This window comes from Manacus vitellinus, unplaced genomic scaffold (genome assembly GCF_001715985.3).
Source record: "Manacus vitellinus isolate BGI_N305 unplaced genomic scaffold, ASM171598v3 scaffold_0_pilon, whole genome shotgun sequence".
NCBI classification, from domain to species: Eukaryota; Metazoa; Chordata; class Aves; order Passeriformes; family Pipridae; genus Manacus; species Manacus vitellinus.
The window spans coordinates 7,601,316-7,627,749 of NW_021938789.1; the positions used below are offsets into that span (position 1 = coordinate 7,601,316).

The 26,434-nt window shown below is 39.5% G+C and overlaps 1 protein-coding gene across 1 annotated transcript; it reads right to left on the minus strand.

The window, feature by feature from the left end:
* Positions 1-2,329: 2,329 nt before the first annotated feature.
* On the minus strand, positions 2,330-21,611 carry WDR1 (WD repeat domain 1). Its single transcript, XM_018067340.2, has 15 exons — positions 21,565-21,611; positions 21,203-21,324; positions 17,319-17,409; positions 14,269-14,416; positions 12,721-12,901; positions 10,820-10,897; positions 9,974-10,054; positions 9,622-9,855; positions 8,711-8,798; positions 7,638-7,794; positions 6,939-7,026; positions 5,940-6,050; positions 5,298-5,471; positions 4,027-4,171; positions 2,330-3,724 (listed from the first exon to the last, which is right to left on the minus strand). Exons 1-15 carry the CDS (start codon positions 21,578-21,580, stop codon positions 3,615-3,617), a joined length of 1,824 nt encoding a protein of 607 aa, XP_017922829.1. The 5' UTR covers positions 21,581-21,611; the 3' UTR covers positions 2,330-3,614.
* Between the last annotated feature and the right edge of the window lie 4,823 nt (positions 21,612-26,434).

Genomic DNA, 26,434 nt, shown 5'->3' on the forward strand with positions numbered 1-26,434 from the left:
GTTTGCTTCCACTGCAATTCCCAAAGGGATGAAGGTACACTTCCCCTTGGAATTTAATCCTGAATATTTGCAGGACAAAGGAATAACCAACATGGACTTGGCACAGGCAAATCAGAAGACAAGTTGATAACTGTGCATCTTAATGCAGTGAGGGAGGTGATGCAGCACATCCAGACTCCAGACACCTCCTCCCACAGCAGTCTCTCTTAAAAGCTGAGGTATGTAGACTGGAGGAAGTCAACAACTGAACATCCAGCTGGTAGCCAGCAGCTAACAAGAGAAAGTATTCCAGGGGTACAATACCAAGGGCACGGTGTTCAACTTTCTCTTGCCAGTAATAAATAATATGGACAAGTGGTCACACAGTACAGCTTGGAGTCTCAGGTTGGATTTTAGGAAAAACCTGAGAGGAACAGATTACTCAAAGAGGCTGTGTAATCTCCATCCTTTAAGTTTCTTCTGACTTGGAAAACAAAACACAGCTGACCTGGTCTAGTATTGATCACAGCCCTACAAGGGCTCACAGCCCTTGTCTCATATATGAGACAAGATCTTCAGTGTCCTTCCACCAACACACCTATGAATTGGTGTGACTGATTTCATTCCTATCAGTTAAAATATTAGTATGCTAAAGGAACTGCCTTTAGTATGCAAAACACATGCACTTATTTATCTCAGTCTGATATTTATGGGTCCCCTCCAACTTGAGATATTCTATGATTCTTTCACTGATTAGCTTTATTCCCAAGCCTCCCTGTGGAGTTTTGCACTCCTAGAACAAGCACCTGCTGTATATATGAGAATTTGTGATTTGTGCTCAGCCCAGCCAGTTAACTGCATCATTTTGTTCCTGGGCACACGGAAGGCACCTTTTTCTCCTCAGTATACCTTCATCACAGAGACAGACATGGCTAAATTTGTTGTAGGAAAAATTTTTATCAGCAAATTCTTCCTTGTGCCACAGCCATGAAACTGTATCTGCAGTGACATACTAACACGTGCAGTAGGTGGAATTCTTGGGTTCTCTGCTCAGAAAGGTACCTTCAAAAAAATCAATTCCAGCTTGCAGGATGCCACAGCTTTGGCATTTTGCTTCACAAAAATGTTCATGTAAGTAAAATTTTAAGGCAGTTACGCTCACTCTGAGAAACTAATAGTTAAGAGCAAAAGCATTGGGCAGAGGAACAGAGGTGCCAGAACATCTATTGTGGGTTTATCCATAATTCTATTATGCATCCAACATAACAAACAACATCACAATAGATTTGTGATGTCCTTTACCTTCCCCTCTGCCCACTGCCAATTCAAGAGTCTCATTTAGGATTTGGTGATATTCCACAGAGCAGGTGCTGTTAGTTTCTGGCTGACTGGACAGACCAGCTTCTTGGAAGGCCAATGTGCTGTACAGGCATGGCAGAAATGGAACAGGCAACCAGGATTAAATCTCAGTTAAAGGGGGAGGGGAGAGGAATGTCTGTAATACAGCCTTGTGAGGAATTACTGGTCATGTTAACTCTCCCAGTCTATCCCTGGCCTAATTAAGCTGCATTTTCACTCTAAAGCAGGCAAACTGCCAGCCATAGTGAAGTGAAACCAGCTTTCCAGTGACTGTCAGCTAGAGCTCAAAAGCACATTCATGCCTAAGACACAAACCTTTAAGAGCAATGGGGCTTGAGGAGCCATGCTTGAACACAGCTTAAACTAGTATTAAAATACTCAGTGCAAGGTTTCTAGCTAACAAGACATTCTGCAGGAGCAGTATCACAAAATAGCTCATCCTACACACCACCTTTCAGACATGGTGCACAAGCTCTGAGAACTGCTTAACTCCCCCCACCCCCCTTTATCATTATTTAAACGACAGGGATTCAACTGCAACACAAACCCACTGAGCAGATTCAATAGCAACTCTTCCAGATGAGACTCAGGGAACAATGGAGGAAGTGCTTGCTGTGCCAGTCCCTATGTAATAGCACAACAAATTTAAGGGGTTAGACAGTGAGAAATCTTGTTCATTTGGATCCCTTATTTCAAATATGCCCTTTTCCAAAACTCCTCTTGTCCTTGCATTGTTAATAAGCATACGTGCAAAACTGCTAATGGAGAGACATAGTAAACACAAAGAAACCATGATGCAAAATATTCTGCTTCCTAGAAAAAAAAAAAAAGAACAAAAATCTATGTCAACTGTTCCAAAACAGATTGCAGGTCAGAAGACATCTGATCACCACTCCTAAAAAGAAATCAACGTTTTTCCTTTTTAAAAGAAGTTTTACAAACATTTCATTTTTGAAAGGCAATATTTCAGCAACTGAGCAATAGTCCACAATACGAGAAGCAGCAAAAGCATTTTATTTGCTGTATTATTAGTGTCATTAGAAATATGATTGGTAAAAAAAACAACACCCAAGTCCATACAGAAAGGAAAGCTTAATAAAAACCAAAGACAACTGAAAAGGTGGTGGTGGTAGAGACTTAGCAGAGAAAAGTTTTTTTAAGTTTTCCGAAGTTCTAGACAGCAACAACTTTTTTTTGGCCATCAGAGATGGTAACAAATCTTCCTACTACTTTGCATCAGAGTGTCCTCCTCCACCCTTGTTGGACTGCAGGCTTCAAATCACTTAAATGTGTTGTGGAGTGTGAGAAAGGAACTAAACACAACATTAGGATTTGTTCGCATGAGGTAACACTTCCATGCAACTGTTCTGCACATGCAAAGGCATAAAACTTACTGAGCAAACACGATCTTCTCAAAAATCACTTCAACTCATAACGACGCTTCACTTTGTTTAATTCCTGTATTTCTCAAAAGGTGGTAGAAGTACTGCATATTTTTTAAACAATAACATGCTTCTCCTCCTTCAAACAGAAAATCTTTAATCTTTGTAACAGAATGATTTCTTTTCCGACATTGAAATGACGAGACAGTCTTAATTCATGAAAGTAACAATTGTGTTTCTGGAGGAACAAGTTGCCACAACAATTATTTGTAAACATTATACCCACAACAGTAAGTACATTAAAATCCCACACTTCCACCTTAAAATAAACCACAAAGATTTGACATGAAATACATAAAAAGTTTATTATGCATGTACCCCATCTTCTTATCTGGAGGAGAAAATCTGAGGCAACAGTTTGGTGCAGTATAGAGAAGCAAAGCAATATACAGTAGCTGCACACAGCTTGATTGGTTTCAGACCACAACTAAATACTCTTACTATGACCGTTAGTACAGAAATGTTCTGTAATTAGAAAAAATGAGAAGTATTACTCTCATGCTGTACAGTCTTATGTTTCTTGGTTAGAAAAGAACAACTGATTGAGTTTGAATCTTTTGCGCCTGAACCTTGCACACCAACTTGCTCGGCTGTTGCCTCTGGAATGTTCAGCACAAAGGTTAAGCTCCAGACATAATTTAAGTGCTTTTCATGTGCAAACTGTTACTCGCTAAAGCTTTCAAAGTACATTTAATTACAGATATGAACACCCTGTAAAGATATGAGGATATGATAGCAGACCCAGAGGCCAATACAGATTCTTTAAGAGAAATGCTATGTTCCACTGCAGTAGTTCTAGTCCCTGATTAGGTCCTTCCAAAGAGGGGGCTTATTTCAATTGTAGGAGATAGACCATTCCTTAACAGAAGCATCATGGGATGTTGTTACCAGAGTATGTTCATCCAACCATGCCAAGCCGCTTACGTGATGTAGTCTGTGAGCATCTGTATGGCAGTGAAAAATAACAGAAAATAATTAGGAAGGCCAGACTGACACGATAACTAGCACATATTCCAACTGTAATTTTAAGCTGCATAAAATACTAGTACTGGATTTTAAAAGTAACTACAAAAACAACGTAACAGAAAAATTCTGGTTGTTGTAGCTAGGCAGAGATTAGCATAAAGGCTGAATTATTTGGGGAACATTCAAAGCCTGCTTACCATTAGCTCTAGAAAACAGGAGCTGTGTTGGATTTCAAGAACAATCAGCAACTTTCAAAAGTACTGTTTTGAAGGAAACATACCTGGTATTTTGACTCTGGTCTCTGGATCACTCACAGTCCAAACATACACCATCATGTCCATGCCTCCAGAAGCAAAGTGTTCATTGTCCGGTGACCAAGCAATACAAACAACTTTTGCATGGTGTCCATAAAAGACATTATGTTCCTTTTGAGAGTTAGAGAAACAAGGGTTATTCCATTAGTTTAAGCTACTTCAGGAAATCACTGGCTTTCAACATGCAGCATCAGAACAAGATACTGCAAGACTCCTAAGGGTATATCTCAGGTGCAGATGGATGCACTAACCAAACCAAGTGGTGGCTTCATTTTATGTTATTTATTTAAACACTTATTAGGCCAATAAAATACAGACCTTTTGTAAAAAAAATGCTGACTTTTTTTTCTATGAAAGCTGCACCTGTTAAGTGCATATGCAGTGACTCTTTCCTTAGAGACTTCTCTAAGCAAATAATCTCACAGATGTTTCCAAAGAAAAATTTGTTCAATTTTTACTTAGAAAGTGAAATATTTTTGTGGAATGTCATCCTGCATTTTTGCTTCAGTGTGGTTTTCGTCAAAGCTTAATGACTTTACAGGCTGATACACATTGACTGCTCAGCTGAAAAGTAGAAATTGCCAATTTTTGGACTTTTGGTTAAGACAGAAGATTGACAGATAAGATTCCCTGCCCGTGTATCTCTTTCATTGCTTATCCCTTACCATGGAACTGTGTAGCACAGCCAGCAGAATTTTGTTGCTAAGTCTGCTTTATTTATTCATTAAATTTTATTGTATTGCATGATTTTTATCCATTCTCGTCCATTTTACAACAATGCACATGTATTCACTAACAGGCATGGCAACTATTTTGTTGACTTTATTCCTTTAAAAAACCCCAAACTAACACACTAGTGATTCAGCTGACCCACATAAGGAACCTGCATACTCTAATCTTTTGTATTTAACTACAGTGTGGAAATAGTGGAAATTCAGCTCCTTCCCCATTTAACCATGTATTTGTTACTACATGGGTTTCAGTGTTTTTCCAGTAGCCAATCTATGCTGCACATTTCCTCAACTATTCTTACAAGCTGAAGGATTCACACAGGCTGCTGTGAAAAGCAATACTAGCCCAAAATAGCAGGCAAACAGTGTCACAGAAGCATGATATTTGTATCAGTGATTTACAATTAAGCTTCACCAGCTACAGTGTGCTTCACAAAATATTTAGACATGAGCTGTAAGTCAATTTGTTTTTAAACAGAGAAAGCTCTGGAAAGATCAGTTCTTACCGCATAGCCATCAGCCACACTAAAGACAGTGACAACTTTGTTTGCATCACAGACTGCGAGAAAGGCACCATCGTGAGAATATGCCAGGTCAGTAACAGGACCTTTAGCTTCCAAAGTCTTATCATCACTCTTCAAAGAGGTTCCTTGGATTGAATACAAACGGACATTCCCATCCTGCAAATTAATAGTGAAGAAGGAGGAAAGGTAGAAAAATCATTTTACAATAGAAAGAGGAAGGCTTACTGAGTTTATGGAACTTTTTGCACCAATCCTATTTGGTAGTGCTTATATTAAGAAATAGTTTAAATAATATGTCATTTATGCTGCCTACAATCCATCAAGTGTGGAAATAGATCTGTTTTCTAGAATTTGCCAACTTCAAGCATATAGTGGGTATGCTTGGCAAGTTAAAACAGTAAATACAGGATAAAAAAAAAAAATGAAACGGACATTAGGTCACAATTGTGGCAGAACCTGGAGAATGAAAGCCCAGGAATAAAGTATAGCTTACTCGTTACAATACTGCTGTTGTTACAAATAGCCACCTACTACTTCTCAACAGAGCACACCTTCTATTATTAAATGGTTCTGTTACTAGTTCCAGTGTTCAAAATAGTACAGTTTTAGAAAGTGCAACCTTACCGCTCCTCCCACTGCTGCTGTACCTCCTGAGGGGTGAATGGCTACAGCTTCTGGCTCATAGCCAAGGTCATCAATTGCAAAACATTTTTTCTTATCTTTCATCAAGACAATCTGCAAATAGAAAACCAGAAACTAAGACCCTTCTTCAAACTACCTAATACAAAACCTATGACTGCTGTACTGGAGTACTTGGGCTCTAAATTAGGTAGTGCAGGGCATTCTTCACTGCCTTCAGCTTTGCCTCATTTGGTTTGAAAGTCATTTGTGGTGAAATAAACAAGTGCAAACCAGTATTTTTTAGCAATGCTTACTCTCTTCGTGGTTCACCGTAAAGGAAGGGAGGCAGGACCAAATCAGTAGCAAGTTAATACCTCAATGTTAAATTTTAAGGGCTATTTCCTATCCAGTTCTAGACTATGGACAACTGGAATTATAACTCTCACGGAAAAGAGGTTTAGACAACACTATCAAATACCCCAAGCATGTAACCAGAATCCGTACAGAAGGCATAAATCATTAGAAGGTAATCATGCTTTGATACAAGAAAGCCCTGGTGCAATCCTTCTGGTTTTGCATGATCTGAATACTAGTGGCAAGCAAGCTACAACAGCATTAGTTAACTGATCAGTTGCAAAAAAAATAAAATGCAGGAGAATGACATCCTTTCCCCAAAGTCGTCACTTGACAAATCTGGCAAGAGCATGATTGTGACTGGTGTAAGCCTTACAGCACAAAGCTGTATTGACAACAAATACAGATGCATCCACACGAGGGACAATGTGAAATTAAATCTATATGTAAGCGTGAAACTGGTACAGGACACAGAGGCAAGGCTATCAAGTATCCTGCTCAATTATGTTCCATGTAGCTCTTATTAGGAAATCACGTAGATCTGCAAATCGATCCCACACTAAATAGACTTGTCAGAAACCATCATGTTACCATACACAGCATTACTAACACAGCAATTGTGTTGATAATCCACAAGCTAATACTTACTTGTCCAATGCATAGAACTACAGTGTAACCACCAGGACCCACAGCTAAACATTTTGGTTGAACGTCCATTTTCACAGCATCCTGGCCACTGAAGGAGGGCATGGCAAAGCAGAGAAGTGGGAAGCACAAAGCAGAAAAAAATTATTTTAAATCACCTATTTAAATAATCACCCACAAGCATAAATTATTTTTAATTAAGAATCTGCAAGGTTTCCTATTGTTTAGTTTTTAAAACTTGACTATCTTGATGAGGAAGCATACCTTTGAAATGAAATGTTATTACCCTAGAATTTTTTAACTAACTAGGTAATCTTAATAGAATTCTTAAAGTTTTTTTGCTTCAGTTCTGGTTTCCATGAAAAAACAGCCATGTCCCACTCCTTCTAACTATATTTATTATCAGTATCTTTGGGTACTGATGAAACACAAAGTGGACACCTTTCCTACAGTCCCCCAACTAAGTCACCCGATACAAAGCAGATCTCTATCCAACCTGTGGAAGGGATAAGACAAATTGAAAAGCCTGGGATGCAATTCCTGTTGTCATAGAAAAAAAGCAAGGGTGGTACAGCAATCATTTCTACAGTTTCCATGGTAACATAAAACCTAAATAAACTGCAGCATTATTTTTTTAAACACATAAATCAACAACTCTTGCTGTAAAATAATTATACAACAAAAGGCAACACTTTAACTAACCTGTAGTCCCTCTTGCTAAGGTTGGTATAGCGCACAGTGTCATCCATACTGCAGGTGACCAGCTGATCCATCTCATCCACTGCCATCCTAGAAACCTGGTTTGTATGGCCTTTCCCAGAAAAGCCATCGTTCTCTCCAGTTTCAGAATCCCAATAATGTGCATAACAGAATTAAGGAACATTTGAAGATACTGGTGCAGTCAGATACCACATCATGATGAGTTAAATAATTGACAGAATAGCTAAGGTTAGAAGGGAGCTCTTGAGATTGCTTAGTCCAGCCTGCTGCTCAGATCAGTGTCAGCTACAACAGGCTGAACATTCTGCAAAGTTTTCAGTATCTCTAGGGATGAAGACTCTACAAGCTCCATGGGCAACCTGTACCAGGGTTTGAACAACCTCGTACCCTCAAAATATTTATTAAATTATTAAATGAACTTCTGATGTTCTATAGTGAGCCAAATGACCTACCACAAACAGTAGTAAAAAGTGGAACAATTAGATCTTAAGTATGAGAATAGAAAATACTTTTTAAAAATTATAGTTTGAAGTCCTGCAACACTGGCTTTCCCTGATGTTGTATGTTAACATCAGTTTGAACTACTAACCCTGTACTACAGGGCTGTAAGGAAACAAGTCCTACATTTATAACAGTTTATGCAACATGGCACCATTGTAACATATCACAACAGGCAGGAGGAAAGACCATGGTTTTAAGCTTTAGAATGCTGGAAATATAACTTTCAACATATTCTGCCATATATGCAAATATGTATCGCTGTTTCTTGATGTTACAAGAAGTTAACTTATTTATTTGCTCCCTCACACTAACAAGTTACATACCACAAAGAAGTGAAAACTAAAAATTAAGAGCTGGCTTACACTTAGTAGAAAAGCATGAAGGCAAGCAGTAAAATAGGTGTTAGGGGAAAGCAAAATAAATTTCTTTAGACATAAAATATTTACTTGTGTCCAATACATGCTAAATTTCTTTGGCAAAGCTTTTTTTATCCCCCCTCCTCATGAGCTCTCTTGGACTATAAGGCTAGAACAAATATTTCTATCAAAGGATATTAATATGACCATCATTACTTCCAGAGTAAATATAGGACTTTCCACCATTTTTGTGCACCGTAAGACACTGAATTGATTTACTATGACCCTGTGGATGGGACACAAATAATTATTGACGAGTAATTTTTATCTTAACACATGTAAACACCTATTTGAAAATAATTATAGGTTATTCAGAAAATAAATATTTGACAAGCATTAGAAGTCACCCAAAATACAGATCACTATTTAACAGTGCAGTCATTTCACTGTTACAGCACTGCTATTTCTATGTCCTTGAAGAGAAGCCATAAGCACTATGAATATCCTTATTAGCCTGATGGGCTAAAATACTTTCATGGTCTTTTCATCACTGCTTTTCAGGCACTTTATGATTCAGGGAAGGGGACTAAATATGGTCATGTACCCACACCAATTGCCAGAATTATAGCAGCAATGGCAAAAAATCTGGGACATCTGTTTCTAGTTCATGTAAAAATGTAAGTTCCCATGAGAGTGTTGTGTCATCAAACTCTAAATCCTAAAATTAAAGTTCAATTGGACAGTAACCCTAGTCACCTTGTTCACAATACACTAGTTCTGGCAGAATGAGACATCACTGGTAGTTTTCTATCTATGCTGTATTTCTTTTTCATCTCAAGAATGCTTAAAAGCTGCAACGAAAGATGATAACATTAATTAAAACAACAACAAAAAAAAATCAGTCTGTGTATTTGTACAAAGCACACTCTCACACATGTAACATTTTAACTTCTTGATTCGTGTGACTTCTAAGAATCAGTCACAAATAGCTTGTTTGGCAATGCTAATTTAACAAAACTATTTTTCAATAGCTATTATTCCATCAAAACAACTTCAACCAATGAGTCATTTATTGCAGGAACTGGTGCAACAACAGAACTTTAACCTACCTTTATGACACGTAAAGGCTTATTTGGATTGTTCTTGTCCAAATAATTGATATAGCCAGACAAGGAGATAGTCAGTAAATGGTCTTTCTGCCACAAGCAACCCAGCTGCTGATCCAACACGTTTGATCCCATGTTAAAAGTATTTACAATAGAGTTAGCACCAACATCCCAGATTTTAGCAGTTTTATCTCCAGAAGCAGAAAGCAACTGACTACTGTCAGGGCTCCAACTAATCTGTAAAAACAAATGTCACCACAAGAGAGTAAATGCATTTATTATTGCAAGACTTCACAGCCCATGAACTGGATAATGAAACATTACAGATCATTTACACAAATGAAGTGATACTTACGGCATAAATACCTCCATCATGTGCTTTGCCTCCACCAAGTGCACACACTTTTTCTCCAGTCTTCCCATCATAGACAAAAATCTTAAGAGATCACACAGACATACAACTTAAAGGGAAAAGCAGTAATAGAAAAAAAACTCAAGAACTAATACACTGTTACTTGCACTGCACAGATCACTCATTATGTGGCAAGCCTGTAGGTTTATCAAACACTAGATAGTGTTTGATACATTAGACTCTTTTTTAAGGAGAGGCACAAGCTATCCTGCATTTAATAATTAAGACTAAATGACTGAGTTGAAAACTGTAAATAATCACACTAAGTCCTCTGTACATTGGATCCTGACATTTGAAATTCTGCAATGTTACATTTTTGACTCCTGTTGTGATGGCAGCTACTTAGCACTGCTGTCATGGGAATCTGCCTTCTTTAGAAGGAAGAGCTACCTATGGCAACACTGTAATTGTGAAACGCGGCCTTATCAGTAGGGAATACACATGGAGCTGGGTTGTTATCTGTGAGTTAGTTGACTACTCCAGCTAGACTTCTCAGGATCATAACAAAGACATATATATTCCAAAAATCTAACATGTTCCTGCCAAAATAACCTGTAAGAGAACATGCTAGGCAGATGGAATGGGGAAAAAAGCTGAGTAAGAATAATCTGGTTGACATTAGCTATCACAGATTTATAGGAGAGTAGTTAAAAGTTTAAACCAGTCATTTCTTGGCATGAAAAAAGAAGCAACATGGATTTTACAATAATAATAGTAATAATCCTATTCCCAAATGCACAGAAAAATCTTCTCATACTAAAATCACTACAAAGAGTCCTTGTTTTTTACCTGGCCATCTGCACTAGCTGTAGCAAATCTGTTCCCATCAGGAGAAAACCTCACACAGTTCACAAACCGTGTATGGTCCTGCAGGAAAAAAGTAAAAATCAGCAAACAAAATAAGAACAGACGCTTTTACATAGAAGATAATCCAGTAAAAATGAATTTCTCTTATATGTGAACCATAAATTAGCTGTATAGGAGACCCCTGCTCTAGAAGGAAGTCTAGCCTCTATCTGAAGAGGATCATGGGGATCATGAAGAGTCCACAGAAGAAACTCTGACATCAAAACTGATGTAATTCAAACAACTTAGCACACAGCAGGAGAATGAGGACCCAGTTTCTGAGATAAGTAGGAAAAACCTCTCAGCTGCAGCCTACATGCAAACACAAGATTCTGCCCCTCTAGTCACTGAATTCTTCTGCAAGATTCTCTAGATTTCAACTCTTACTTCATTGCACAGTAAGCTTTATACACAGAAAACTACTTTATCCTTCTTATTTTAAAAAAATACAAGCACAAGGAAGAAATTGCTATTTTACTGGATTTCCATTTCTGGGAGACTGCATTAGTGATAGTTCTGTGAAGTAATGAGGCAAGACTGATGCACACTTCCCAAATAGACTATTTACAAGTAGGAGAATATTCAAACCATGCAAACTAGAAAACAAGTGTTAAATAGGGAAGCACCACAATGAGGCCAAAGCTCCCAGGAAGAGAGATTTGAGAGTCTATTTTTAGTATTATGAAAAGCAAGTTCTAACCTACTTTCTTTAACTATACTTTTTTTTACCCCCTAATGATACTACAAGCTCTAATATAAATCATATAACAGCCCATACCAGAATCCCATATATCAAGTCAAATATTATTTTAAAAGCAAGACTGCATCATATACCAGTCTAAGGAACACTGGTAAGCAATTCAGACTTCAGAGTTCCAAAAGAACCAGCTTAGCAAAATGGAAGTATCAACTTAAGTTCAGAAATATATTAGGCAACTACATCATTTCACTGGATTGCAGAGCTCAAAACAATTCCTTTTCTAGAACTGGAATGGAATTCTTACTAAAGTCAGGGTATGAAGACTACTTAAGGCTCATATGTAAGAAAATAAGAGGCCTACTACTCTGTTTTTAAAAATAAAATACAAACTAAACATTTTGAATTTACTACTGCAATACATCCAGTATCTTTGCAATAGTTTTTTTGAGGCAAGAGACATGTCTCCTGACATCAGAAACAGCTGCAGAAGCTTGTGGCTTTTTATTTTCTTTGGCCTCAAGCAACAATGAATGCCTTAACTGTGGTAGTTCCAGGCTTTGTTTCATTTATGTAAGAGATTGTAACTAGTACAATAAGAAACGGAGTTAAAAGGAATGTAGAAACACGAAACTTACCACACAAGTTACACACCTGTTCCACATTGTGGAAATCAAGTTATGCTTTCAAACATCTACGCTCACCCTTTCTAAGCAGCCCTGGGATTTCAGATTTGAGCACTCTTAAGCTGATTGTAAAGTTCCATTAAAATCACCACATTTATTGAATCAAGCACCTTGGAAAGTGTTAAGAAATTCTACACGTCTGCACTGGAAAGCAGAGCTCAGAGAGCACCAATAGGGCCAATAAAACATTCTAGTTCATCCCCTTCCATAACTTAGGAGCCCCCCCAAAAAAAAAACTGGAAAAAGTGCTTCAGGTTTTCTTTTTAACCAATCATTTATTTCAGTTTTCTTGGCCTGAGACGAGCCTTTGGTTTAAGAAAGCCACTTGACACCAGCTGTGCCTCAAAATGGGGAACTAAGAATTTTTGTTCTAACAGCTAGTTGTGACGAGAACTGCAAGCTTGTTGGAAAGCTTAAAGTCAACCTGCCACAGAGTTTAACAGAGCCACACGTAAACTCACACTGAGTGTAAACTTGAACTTGAATGGCGGTCCCTCAAAGAAAGCAGCACAGTTGTCATCACTGCCAGTTGCCAGACGATACGGTCTCGTTTGCTTAAGGTCCACACTATTGATCACTTTGTTGTGCCCAGTAATCTCACCAACAGAAGAGCCACTATCCCACAGGAACACTGCTCCGAATCTAGTTAGGAAAGCACACAATAACTACAATTCATAAAAGTCACACGTAGATTAACTCCTCCGACATCTGCAAACAGCAGATTTGAGTGTGCTCAAAGAAAAGAAATTAGGTCATCTCGTTAATCTCATGCAAGCGCATCATAGTTCCCCGAGGGCTATTTGAGATCTTGCTGGTGAGACAGAAGGGGAAAAACAAGGTAGTTTGGTGTGTAAAGCTTCTAAAATCCAGAGATCTGACACACATTCTTCAATAACACTATTGGTTTATAAAAGAAAGCAGTAAATCTGCCTAGTCACTACACAGAATACAGAATGCTGGATAACAGATCTGATTTCATCATTATATTCCTATTCAGCCTAGATTGGGTACCATCATTTTTACAAATATTATTACTTAAAAGTTTAAGGAAGAAGAGTTTTAACAGCATTTGTCAGATCTTACTTTAAATGACTTTAAGGAAAAAAAAAAAAATCAATCAGTACAGTCACAACAATGGCATTTAACAGAGCACTGCTGTTGAAAAGGCCTTCCATAGAATTACTTCAGCAATATTTTAGACTGAAAATACATCCATCTAACAGGAAGCTGGCTGAAATTTTGAGGCAGGAGAGCAAACTTAAATTGTATCTACCCAGGGGCAGATGGAGCTGTAGTGAGCAATGAAGTACAAAGAATCTCTCTCAAATATCAGGACACAGTACAAGATAATTATTAAAAAATGGTGCAGGGGGTCAAGGAACAGGACCATACATACAATGCTTTTCAGTCCTTTATGCATAAGACTACCTGGTCTGGTCTCTGCCTTAAAGTTCTGACAGTCTTTGAACATTAAAGGAAGGACACAAACCTGAATGGGCACCTCATTTAGTCAGGTAAAGGACAAGTGCTTGTGATTTCATTTAATTACCATACTAAGGGCCTAAAAATACAGACATGTTGCCAAGGGAGAAAACTCTTATTCAATCAGTTGCATAAGACCATCACTAGAATAAGTGAAAGAAGAGGGAGAATTATGTTGTGTTTCTCCCTTCCTACTCTATCAGAATTAGTCAAAAAAATCCATCAAACAGCTATCCTTGAAAATAATATCCACCTCTAAGAAATAAACAAACACATATAATTTTTAAACTGAGCAATTGTAAGAGAACAGAATTTTCCAACTAATTTATAGCTGTCAAACACTGCATAGAGAATTTTGTTGCAGAACAGGGCAACCTGAAGTCTAAACAGGGAAGAAACAATGATTTTCCTCCCTTGAAGAATTAAAAACTTTCTGCCAAGAACTTGCTTTGTTAGGACACAGAGCTTTACAGTAAATGTATGTATCTATATATAGACATACATACAAACACAAAAGAATTACTCACTTTTCCCTTCCTTCTCCAACCACAGCAATTCTCTTGCTGTCTTCAGTCCAGGCGAGGTCCTTAATTTTTCCTGCAAACGGCTGATACTCATACTTTAGTAGGTGTTCCTTCTGTGTAGTATCCCAGATTCTCAGCTTTCCTGAGACATCTGCCATAATAAAATAGAACATAACTATTGTTCCAGCATGACTCAGTCACATGACTCAGTTATCTGCCAGGATACAGATTTTCAGCTACACTGAACACTTGTACTAGGGACCTACTATCTTACCCTATTACAACTACTATAAATCACTTTGTTTAGGAATGCTGAAGACAATATACATTTCACCAAATTATGTTTATAACCAGATACTATGGTTCAAGACATGCAGCACCAAATACAACATAGGGAGACAACATTTGCAAACAGACACATGAAAAATCTGCACATTAACAGGGTAAGAACTCTAATGTTATCAGTTGGTATGTGTTAAGTAGCTGTGTTACACAAAGAACAAACCAAACCAGCCCCCCTGCCCAGCAGCTACAAGACAGCTCCCAGACCCTTCATTGGGAAGTAAGCCACCCTATGTCTACAATAGGAGGGCAGTCCTGTGAACAGTGGCTGATGCACTACAATTTGTACCTCAGGCTTTTTGTACCTTCAAAGGAAACCTGTTCTGCGTACAAATACCAGGCATATGTAGATGTACAAAGATTTCTGTCCACAGAACTCAATTCATGCATGCTTATCAGCATACTCTTTCTATGCAGAAGCATGAACATACACACTCATGTTGAGTGTGGATACCTGCACTATCTGGAATACTACACAACAGATTACTCAGAAACAGTAAATGTCAAAAGCAGCAAACACAGAACAAGCAGTAACAATGTAAGACTTAAGATAATGCAAGCTTCTGTGTCACTGCTTCCCCTCAGTATTGCACAACCCTAGAGCTTAATTCTATTCAGGGCAATTACTGTGGTGCAGCATTGTAACCAGAGGAATTGTTCTATACACAGACAAATTTACACATCTCTAATGAAACCCACACAGCAAAGTCTGTGTGTATTGTACCCATCATAAAAGTCACTGTTTTAGAATAAACCATGTGCTAAAATATGCGTCTTTCACCTCAGCAGAATGTTTGAGTTCTGTTCACCATTTACTGGTGCATCTTTACAGTTCAATTTAAACATACAGCAACCCTGCATCTTTAAGACCTGATCATAGACTCATTTTCTTCACTTCTGCTAAAAGGACAGATGCAGAATCCTCCTTTTTTACACAGAGAATTTGTTATTAAAGTAGAATTTTAAGGTGGACTTGAAAATCTAATTGTTTTCTCCATCTATTAATAGATAGGACACGTAGAGCTTTAACTCTGCGGTATCTCCCATTACTACATCTGCTATGACTGCAGTAAGAGAAATTACCATAAAAGCCAAAAGCATACTGCCAAAGGTCTGTCTCATGAAGTACATGAAGTATTAATGCAGGCTGCATGGCTAATGCAGATTTATAGATAGAGAAATGAATCTTACATGTTATACTTAGAAACAGCTTAAACAGCCTGGTACTATCTTCAGACCTCATGCTCAGCAGTATCACAAAACTATTTATAAATGACACACAGAAGACACTTTTTAAGGGAAACATTGCAACCTAAACTCCTTTACTGGGGTATGAGAAAAATTCTGAAAAAAGTCAACCAAATACTCCCCCCATCACAGGTCAGGCTATGTATATATTACTGTTCTTTTACAGAGGACTGGAAATCTACAAGGACTACAAGAACAAATTAGACAGTTATTCTGAGGATTAAGTACTGCACAAACCTAGAGCACCAAGTCTGTAGAACACAGAATGCAAACTGGATTTTAAGGTTTTCAATTTGACACATGGTCCACACACAAGACTGAGCCAAGAAAATGCTGGCTGTGGTTCCTTTCAGACAAGAATGTGCAAAAAAGAAAAAAAAAAAAAGGCAAAAAAAGCTGTGCTATCAGTGTTCTTAAAGGTTCCTCAGTACTCAAAAGATACCTATTCTAATACAGCTTTCTGATATGAAGGAAGCCAATAAGGACAGAATGTTTTACACTTAAAAAATATTGTTCCCTTGAAATTGCTTACAGAGAAACTCCCATTCTACTAGGACCTTTGCAGGAATGTGGGCTCCCTTTCTAAGGAGCTCATATTCAGAATGTTTTATTTTCAGATATATTACTTAAATATTTCTGTATTTGGGCATATTACTTGCTTCTGAAGCATTTCTAATCGACAAAGACAAGCCGTTTTTAAAAAAATCCATACATTAGCTGCAGATACTTTTTTAAAATGCAAATTATAGTATTGTATTTATCAATATTCTTCAACTGTACATCAGTCCTCCTGAAAAAAATATTAATTATATGAAGCAAACTTCTATTAAAAAGGGTTTGTTTAGTTCTTTGGTCAAAAATTGTAGTCATTTCTGCTAACAATACATGAAATTCATACTGTAGAAATTCATTTTGCCCATTCTCAAACTATTGATTCACGTGCATTATATGGAAACTGAGAATTAGCCTGTTTCCCTACTAACTTATCAAAGAAATATTTTTTAGTTCAGGTTACAAAGGTAACAAAAGTTGTAAGTCTTGCCAAGTTTGGTCAGGAAGAAAGAAGTATACACTCTTTTAGAATCCCTCCCCTGGTCGATAAGTATCAAAGTTTGTTAACAAACAGAAACAATAGCATTTCAGAAATAACTTTTCACTCTGCTTCATTTACACAAGTCTTCATCACACTAAGTAATTAGAGTTCATTTCCAGGTTCTTTTTTTATTTAAATAATAAATTCTAAAAATACCAAGAATGTCACTAAATTCACTGCCTGAGAAAGAGGTTAGAGGAACAACTACAGGAATCGTTCCTCCTTCAGGTGTGTATATAAAATTCCACTAAAGCACGTCACATTGACTCTGCATATTCCATACACACATGCAAAGTGTTACTACTATTTTGCCAGTAACTTTAATATCTCTGTCCACACATTTCATGCAGCACACACACTGATACTTTACCTCCAGATGCTATGTAGAATCCACTGGGAGCATACTTGGCCACTACAACCTGGTGGGCATGCTCAGTGTAGATGTCAGCAATTGCAGGATTCTATTTTAAAGGGGGGGAAAAAAGTTACAGAGTTGTATTTTCTCATTTTCAAAGAAATAAAATCAGAAATTCAAAGATAAAGTTCAGAATTACTCCTCATGCTCCTTCTCTCACACCCTTCCAGCTTAAATTGAGTAATTGTCTAAAACTGAGAAGTGCAATACACATTGCAGAACATTCCTCTCCAGTACCACTGAAACAACACAATAATTTCTAACAACTGACACAATTAAAGGATTTCCTCTTAACAGCCTGAAATGCTGGGACCCTTTCCTCTCCAATACCTGACAAACACTCTCTCCAAAAATAAAAGGCCAAGTGTCAGGCTCTTTTCTGGGGCTGGCCCAGGGATAAAGCAGTTACCCAAGTAGAATACTAAACATGAACTGTGCTTTGCAGCACACATCCAAAGTTCTACTGTAGTCAAGCACGAAAGTTAAGCATATAGTTAACCATAACACATGGCTGTTAATCATCACCATGTACTCAAAATCATTTAGTGACCAATGAAGTGTATCAGGCTTGCTCTTTCCTGCTGATTGCAATCTGCTTATAAAGCCAGCAGACCAGCACAGGAAAAGGCATTCTCCCTTGTATCTAGAGCTGTACAGGAATTCGGAAAGGAATTCATTGCACTCCATCATAATTTTATCTCTTCAGTCTTAACCATATTTTCAGATGCTTCACACTGGACAATAAAATTGACTCAGTGTGTCAGCAGATCAGTAGTGTTACATGACAGAGGTGCCACACAAATCAAAACAAGGATGACATTAAGGCAAAAACTGTTTTCAAATTAGCTGTATAAAAAGCCATTCTGCATCCCTCCTAAATGTAGTGCCACAACAGTAATATACTACTCTTCAGAAATGTTTTTTCCCCAACAGCTTCAGAAACTTGACTCATATGGTCAAAACAAAATTCCACTTTAACTGCTATAATTAATACAGATTTATTCAATTGAACCAGAAAACCACCTGATGTTATGGTATGACTCAGTCATCCAATCAGGAAAAACTAAAACACCCGCTCTGTGTTAGAAAGCAGTCTCCTGCTCACAAACCAAGTTCTTGCCGTTGCATTAGTTACATCTCAGGAGACAGAATACAGCTTGCTTATGCAAGAAGTAGCTCTTTTTCATTCCTGTTTTTATACATTGCCTGAGTGCATTACAGCCCTACTTAAGTCACAACCATCTGCATTTACAGCATGCACATCCCTCTCCATTTTGTGTCCAACTGGATTTTATCTAACCAAGACAAGATAATGTTTTTCCTACTCTATAGCTGCATTACCTACATGTTCAGGGAGCTCAAAACCCTCCATGCTTTGTTATAAATAGCTGATATTTTACAGCAAGAATCTTAAAGAGTCCAGAAAACTAAGCTGAGGCTGACTTAAAGAGTTAAATGAAAGATAAGAGTCCCAAATTTAAGGTATGGTATAGATTCCAGAAACCAGGTAATAAATTAGAGCTGTCAAATCATATGTTCTTTATTTGGTAACATTATTTCTCCTTGTAAAGTCAGTTTTCTAACTTGTATGTCTTTCGTATCAAGCCCACCCCGCAAAGAACACTTTAAAAATATATTTTAGGAGAAGATTATAATGTGAACTGGGACAAATGCAGTACCTAATACTAGATTCAACAAGCAGAGTGAGCTTATGTGCCTTATTTCGAACACTGAAACCAGAGCCACATATGAAAGTGAGCAGTTTCAGTTCCAAGCTTCAAAGTAGTCTTAGACCCATGAAGACAATAAAATATTAATGATGTATGAAACCTTACAAATATCACTAGTCTTTCTCACAGTGCTTTTCCAGTGCTGCTCCAGAACTACTTGTTAAAGGAAGTCTCTAAATCATGTTCAAAGATCAGGCATTAACCCTGAATCCTATATTCATCACCACTGATTAGCTAATGCTAGATAGCTTTAGACTTAAGAGAGAAAGGTGATCACTGCATTTTGATGACCTGTTTTTTTAATTAGAGCATGACCATCCCACTGGAGAACTGTTCACAGAGGGATTACACAGACTTTCCAGCATTTCATTTGGTTGTTGCAAACTATTATAACATACAGTATTTAGAGAAGGCATGGCTCTTAACTAAGAGTGGACATGCATGTCAGGTTACAAATTGCAACATTCTCCAACACATAAGCCATAGTACAGGGTTTTATCAGTTTTTGTGTCACTACTATAACACATTTTGTAGTCACACGTCAATTATTAACAGTAGCAGACTCCCCTTGCCAGTTAGGCAAGTCTGCATATCAGCAAGAATTGTACAATAAAACAGAAAGATTCACGACTTCCATCCTCAACTTCCCTCAAGAACCTTAACAGTCTACATTTGAACTCCCACAATCCCACCTCTCCTATACTAAGGTGCCCTACACCCCTGGCTCATACTGGGACTCACATTTGCATTGGGCAAATCTTCAGTGAGCTGTTTCAGGAAAATCAAATTGCTTTCTTTCAATTTAACCTCCAAAGAGGTTAAAAAAAAATTCAGAAGAGCATTAATGACATTGCAAGGGAGGAGGTCAGCATGCATGACTTGGGCAGAAACTGTAACGTAAGCAGAGTGGCTTTTCTCTCTTCTCTCATCACACTGTGTGCCATTACAGTGCTTAACTGAGGCTTCTGGTTTCAGAAACTCGAACTTTTCTTGATACCAAGAGCAAAACACTATTACAACAACATTATACTGAGACACTGAAACCAGAGCATGAGCTTTATTTGGTTTTAAGTAGATGAATTTAAACTGATAGCAAACAAAAAATCTGCAAGGAATTAAGTTATTAGCAGCACTTCTCTATTATGGCATGACAATGAAGAAGTGTCTGAATATAGTGGGGGGTGATGAGATAAAACAGGGAATCAGCTCAGTTTACAAAGGTGATTTACAGAAGCAGCCATAAACAAATCCATTGTTGTGGAGACCTAAAAATTCCAGAGAGGTATGTCCTGCCCCTCCCCCTGCAGCTCTCCCCACTGCAGGCCAAATCTGCAGTAGGAAAGTAAATCTAGGGAAGAATTTGATTATCTAAAGAACAAGCAATCACTTTGGAGAACTGTATTTTTTGAAAACCAGTAGCAAGACAACAGCCTCGACACATAATGCTTCCTCCATACATCTCATAGGGATGCCACCAGAGAAGAAAAAAAAAACACCCAAACCTCCACACTACTGAAAACATTAACTGGGGCATTCCAATATTTAATCGATGAGTAAAATTCCCTGTGGCCGGGGCTGGGAACTCACACTCAGCTTGTCATGGAGTCCAACAACTGACAACTGTTTTGATTGCCGGAGTTCGGGGCTGGGGTGGTGGGTGAAAGAAGCTAAAGGACTAACGCTTTTAAAGACACGGGTTTGCAAGTATTTACATGCCTCTCTTACAGGCTAAAGGCCCAAAACGGCAAAGAGGGAAGAGTTCATTTATTAGGCAAACACGGCACTGAACTTCATAATAGTGATACCTAAGAAGATAAACAGGGCCAACCAGAATAGACTAGTTGTCTCTCATCTCTAAGTCCTATGCAAAGAGGGAGAGAACTGTACATTTTACTGAGATTTTCTACAGGTTTTTACAGCCACTGCCCATGGTTTTATGCCTGAGTCATGCACGCTGCTTATTCCCCTGCTGCTGATCACAGATCTGCGACCTCGATTGAAACCACCCAGAGAGAACGAAGCACAGGCTGCTAAAGGAGGGGCATCGAGGCAAAATGAAACTTAGGGAAAGCCTTACACTAGGAAGCAGAATAAATCAGGATACATTACATCAATGTTTCTGATGACGACACATTTTCCATTGGTATAGAGAAAATTGTTGCCCTTAGGATCACCTCCGATAATTTTGGAAACGCCTCGTTCAACCTGCGGGAGGCTGGCGAACACTTTTTCTACGAGAAAAAAAAAAAAGGGGGCAGAAAGGGGGATAAAAGGAAAATAAAATAAATAAATGAAAAGGGAAAGGTGCTCCCCGTTACCAGCACACGCCCTGCCCTGCCGGCAGCCGCCGTCACTTGTTGCTGTCAGCGAGGCGCCGCCAGCTCCGCGCCATCCCGCGGGGCCGCCGGGCGCTCCACCCGCATCCGCATCCCATCCCCTCCCCTCCCGGCACCGGCCCCCTGCCAGCTTACTGATCTCGTACGGCATCTTCGAGCGCTTGTCCGGGCGGCGGCGGAGGGGGGTAGGCGGGGGCAGGGTCGGGCGGCGGGCGCGGGCAGGACCGGACGGGACCGGCCTGTGCGGGTGCGGCCGCTCAGCCCGCTCGGCCCCGGCACAACCAGGAAGCGCCCGCGCCGCGCGCCGCTCTCCCCTGCCTTTGACCATATATAGTCAACTCTGCTCGCGCCGCGCCGCTCCCCGCCAGCCCCGCGCCGCGCCCTCCCCCGGAAATGCCGTGGGCTCGGCCGGGCCCGGCGGGGCCGCGCGGGGCGGCCTCGGAGGCGGCCCCGCCCCGGGGGACCCGCGCGCAGGGCGGGCCGGGCCGGGCGGGCGCCACACGCGGCAAAATGCCCGGCCTGGCGGCGGGCGGGCTGCTGGCGCCGGCCGCGCCCGCGCGGTTCGCCCGGGTGCGTGCGCGGGCCGGCGCGGTGCGTAGTGAGGGCGCGGCGAGGGCGCGCGGGCGGTCCGCGCGCGCGTCGTGAGCGCGGTGCTGTGCGGGGGGCGGCGGGTGAGGAGTGGGGAGACCCGCCCTGCTTCCGGGGGGAAATCCGCGCTCATCCTGAGGGGTGGGTGTGGAGGAGCAGCCCGGGGCGAGCCCCTCCGCCTGCAAGGCCGCCCCTTTTCCAGCTCCGCCCTTCTCCGTGCGGCTCCCGCCTCACCTACGGACGTGGCGGCTGAGGCGAGTCTGTCCCAGCGGAGGCTGTGGGGACACCGGGTGTGCGCCTTCAGGGGACAGACCTTTGTGTTTGCTTGTGAGCCATCGCCCCTGTCAGCAGGGATTTGAGTTGCTGTAGTGACCTCCTACAACTGAGGCGATGCAGGTCCTCTGATCCTTGAGTTCCTCATCTCAGAGGTGTTTGGATGGCAATTCCTGTCCACACCGTTTCCTTTAAATCAGTCTTAGTCTTCATCCCTTAGATATAATTATAATTATTAATATCCCATGGTTTTATGTCGTTCAACTCCAGATGCTGCTGAGATGCTTTACAAGCTGCAAGTTTATCTCCCGATTTGTCCCTCGAGGCCAAGTTGGATGTCAACTTAAATTAAGCTGAACCACATAGAGTCCTTCATGTCTCCTATATAACTTTGGATAAATTGTATTTTTCCTCTCCTTCCAATTAATACAAATCATGAGCATATCATCAGTTCGCCATGATACAGCAAGACAAACCATTCATATCTAATGGGCAGAAACCCATGAAATGTGTGCTGGTTTGCGCTTTTGTCCCGTTATCTTACTTCATTTATAAAGTGAGTTTTTCATATCAAACGGGAAAAAGCATCAGGATGGATGGGTATGACAGGACTGCCTTGCACAGAATGGGAATACAGTGTATAATAATAGCAATGCTTTTGGTGTGTTCTTGGCCCATTGATCTGTAAAACAGGCATGGGGGAGCCCTGTGGGATTCTCCTTTGGGGGCTGGGAGAACAAGTCGGGGGGGGGGGGGGGAGGAAGAGAAGCAAAGCTTCAGATTCTCAAATGCAGAAAGAATCATCATTGCAGTACAAAGGTATAAAGCCTTTCATGTCGAGTGGTGTAAACATTTCAGGGTGAAAGGATGCTGAAATTTCCTGAGAACCTGTCTTGAATTGGCCTGTGCAGCCACTCTGCTTAAGGAGCAGTAAGGGCTGCTCACAACTAGGATTGCTGAAAGAAGTTTCTGTGCTTTTCACTTCTGCGCTAAATGTATTTGAGTTTTTCCCTTGTTCAGTGTTCAGAGAGTTACATTTCTCTCAATCGATTGCCTTATGTCCATTAAAAAGCAAATTAGCCATATGAAACCAGATTTTTTTTCCTTCACCTGATAGGATCTTCCAGAAATACATGAATCTGCATGTATTTATTATGTCAATATTTCATGCTAAGATGAAAGGAAGATTCTACGTTTGCCATAAGAAGTTTTTGTGAATCAAAGCTGTATTATCTCTTATGTATATAAATAAAATCTTAACATGCCCAGAATCTTGTTTACATTTTTGCAACTACATTAGTTCATAGAAGGTATTTTACGTACTTCCAAGGACTGCCTTTGTAGTTTCTTAAAGCACTGACCTCTACTTACATTCCTAAGATTTTTAATTCAAATTTGATAATTGCTTGAAATTATGTAGCTAATGCATTATAGGTATCTTATTCACTAAGTTCTCATAAAAGTCCAAATGATGGCCATAGCTTGGAAGCAGCAAGTATGTCTGCAGAAACTCCTGTGAAAAATCTGGAGTCAGAGTTTCAGAAGATTTTTTTTTCAGGCACCTCAAGTATTTGAGAGGCAAGAAGTCCAAGTCTGGATCTTCTCAATAAGACTCAGCATGGTACTCCTGAAGTTTCCATTCTTAAGAGAATTGAATTCATGAGTTGTTACTTTTCCTTTTGCAAAGACTTGACTTAGTTTTTAATAACCTGGTTAGAAGATCTAAGAAATTTTTTCCTGTTTCCACATGTAGTTTTAAGTATTGGGTATTTTTGAACAGACGTCTTCAGCAAGCTCAAGCTGCAAGCACTAAACCTCTTGGGGAATCACAGCTGACTTATGTTTGGCTGCAGATTTATTAGGAGTAGTTGAAGAAGTTACTGCTCCCAGGTGGTCCTGGAGCTCTTCTCTTGAATGCCTACATGGCAGATCTCTCTGCAATGGCAGTTTGCACCCGCGTACAAGTGGAGATGGAAAAGCCTGCTGTCCCTGGGCTGGACACAGACTAAAACATGTGTCAGTTATTTGGAAACTACGTCTTTTTCAAGAATGCTTCATCTTCATAGCATTAATACACAGTGATGTCATGGACATCATATTAGGTTGCTTTAGAGAATGCTGAAATGTTATTATGTACTTCATATTCTTTACTTAGTGGATCAGAGGTACATACAGTGGCTTGTGAAACATGTAAGGATCAATTTCTATTCCAGAAGCTTCATAACCTGCAGCCTCAGTTCTCCAGGGAATGTAGATATATATATACCATTAGGCATGTGATATCAAAGGTGGTGTCCACGTACTGAGAGTTGAATACTAATGTTATGCTTAAGGCTCTGGGCCAGAAAGAATGTAAGTTTCTGTGAGGAAAGTATGTGAACTTATGGCTACACTTCAGAGCATTAGCTAAGAAAGTAATGAAAAATCAAAGAGTATGCTGTTGCATTTCTCAGCACATGGAATTTCTAAAAATTCGTAGCAACTTTTTGCGGTTTCTTACCTTTGTTTACTGCTCTCCTTTGCTCACTAACAGATGACTTGAATACTGATGAAAACACGCCCTTTATATTTGCAACTCAGCAGTATAGCCTCGGGCACGTGTTAACAACTCCTTAGAAAGTAATTCACAGTCTTGGTATTTCCGCATCGCTTAGCATAGCATTGCATTTATATACAACTTTTGTCTGATGCTGAGTAGCCATCAGCTTTTCTAAAAGGAATGTTAAATAAAATACTTCTTCGTGCTGTGTTTTGGTTGTTGTTTTGTTTTTCTTCCAGGCTGCAGCTGGTTTTTCTCCATGTTTTAAGGTCTAAATAGTGAAATCTGCTCCCAAATAGTCAAACAGGAATGAAACAAGAAGTTTGAAATGAGAATTAATGTTACACATCATATCTGCTGCTATTATAACAACATTTTAGAAATCACCGGATGTCAATATGTGTATTCTTTAGGAATTGTATATTATTAATAATAAATTTATTACAAATACCAACAAGACTCTGAGTACTGAATTTTTATTCCAGCTAGATTCACATGGGGTCAGTGTCAGAATGCTGATCATCGAATCAGTGATAAAAGACAGACTATGATGAATATTTTCTGAACCCAGTATACTGATATACACTAAAAGGTAAAAAAATATAATAGTGTGAGTTACCATCTTCTTAAAAGTACTGTAGCAAGCAACATGATAATTCAATATATAAAAAGGCATACTAAGAATTAGTGTGAAATTCTGGTTCTGCTGACCTTTGTAAGATCAGACAGAATTTGTTCCAGGTGGTGAAGATCAAGTTCCCTGCAGTTTAAGAGAATCTCCTTCTGGGTTACTGCAATCCCAGATTTGTTTCCCCAGGCCACCCCTTATTCCCCCATCTCTTGCTCAGATACTGGTATTCATGTGTTTCCATTCCTAGATGTGAGACCCGAACTGGACCGAAACAAATGAAATTGTTGCCAGGTTGATTTTTAAGTAAAAGAATATTGTTAAATGGATACAGGAAGATTGCAAAACCAGCAATACAGATTTATGTTAGCTTCAGCTGTTACAGAGCTAAGCCTTGGCTATTTCCCACGTTTACAGGTTCTTAGCTTTGTCAGAGAGCCAAGGGAAAATCTGAGGGAAAGCTTGAATGTCGTGAGACAATTGGAATAGTAACCACTCGTACTCCACATGCCCCAGCAATAAGGAATGGTTGTAGAATTCGTGTCTCTCTCTGACCTCAGTCTGTTGGAAAAAACTGTGGGAGCCCTAAAAGGCTGTTGGCTCTTTAGGCTGAGGATCATTCTTATATGGACTTTTAAGTTCTGTGCTCTTCTCCAAGATATATAATGTTAATCTCAGATGCTCTGAAACACAGGGTTATCTGTTGAAATACTATCGTTAGTCCCACTTCTCCAGAAGCTACAGCTGTCTTTATGTTTGAATCCATATAGCTTTACCTGGAGCTATTAGTACTACAAGGATATAACGTTATTAAACTAAATTCTACCTCAACAAAGGTAGTTTTTGTCAGTAACATTGACAAAAATTTGTTTCTCTAGTACCTTCGGTGCCTAGAAGAAAGGAAAATTATATGTAAATTTTTTTGGGGGGGGAGGAGGAGAAAGAAATTAAACCTGTTGTATCAGCCCAGTCTGCAT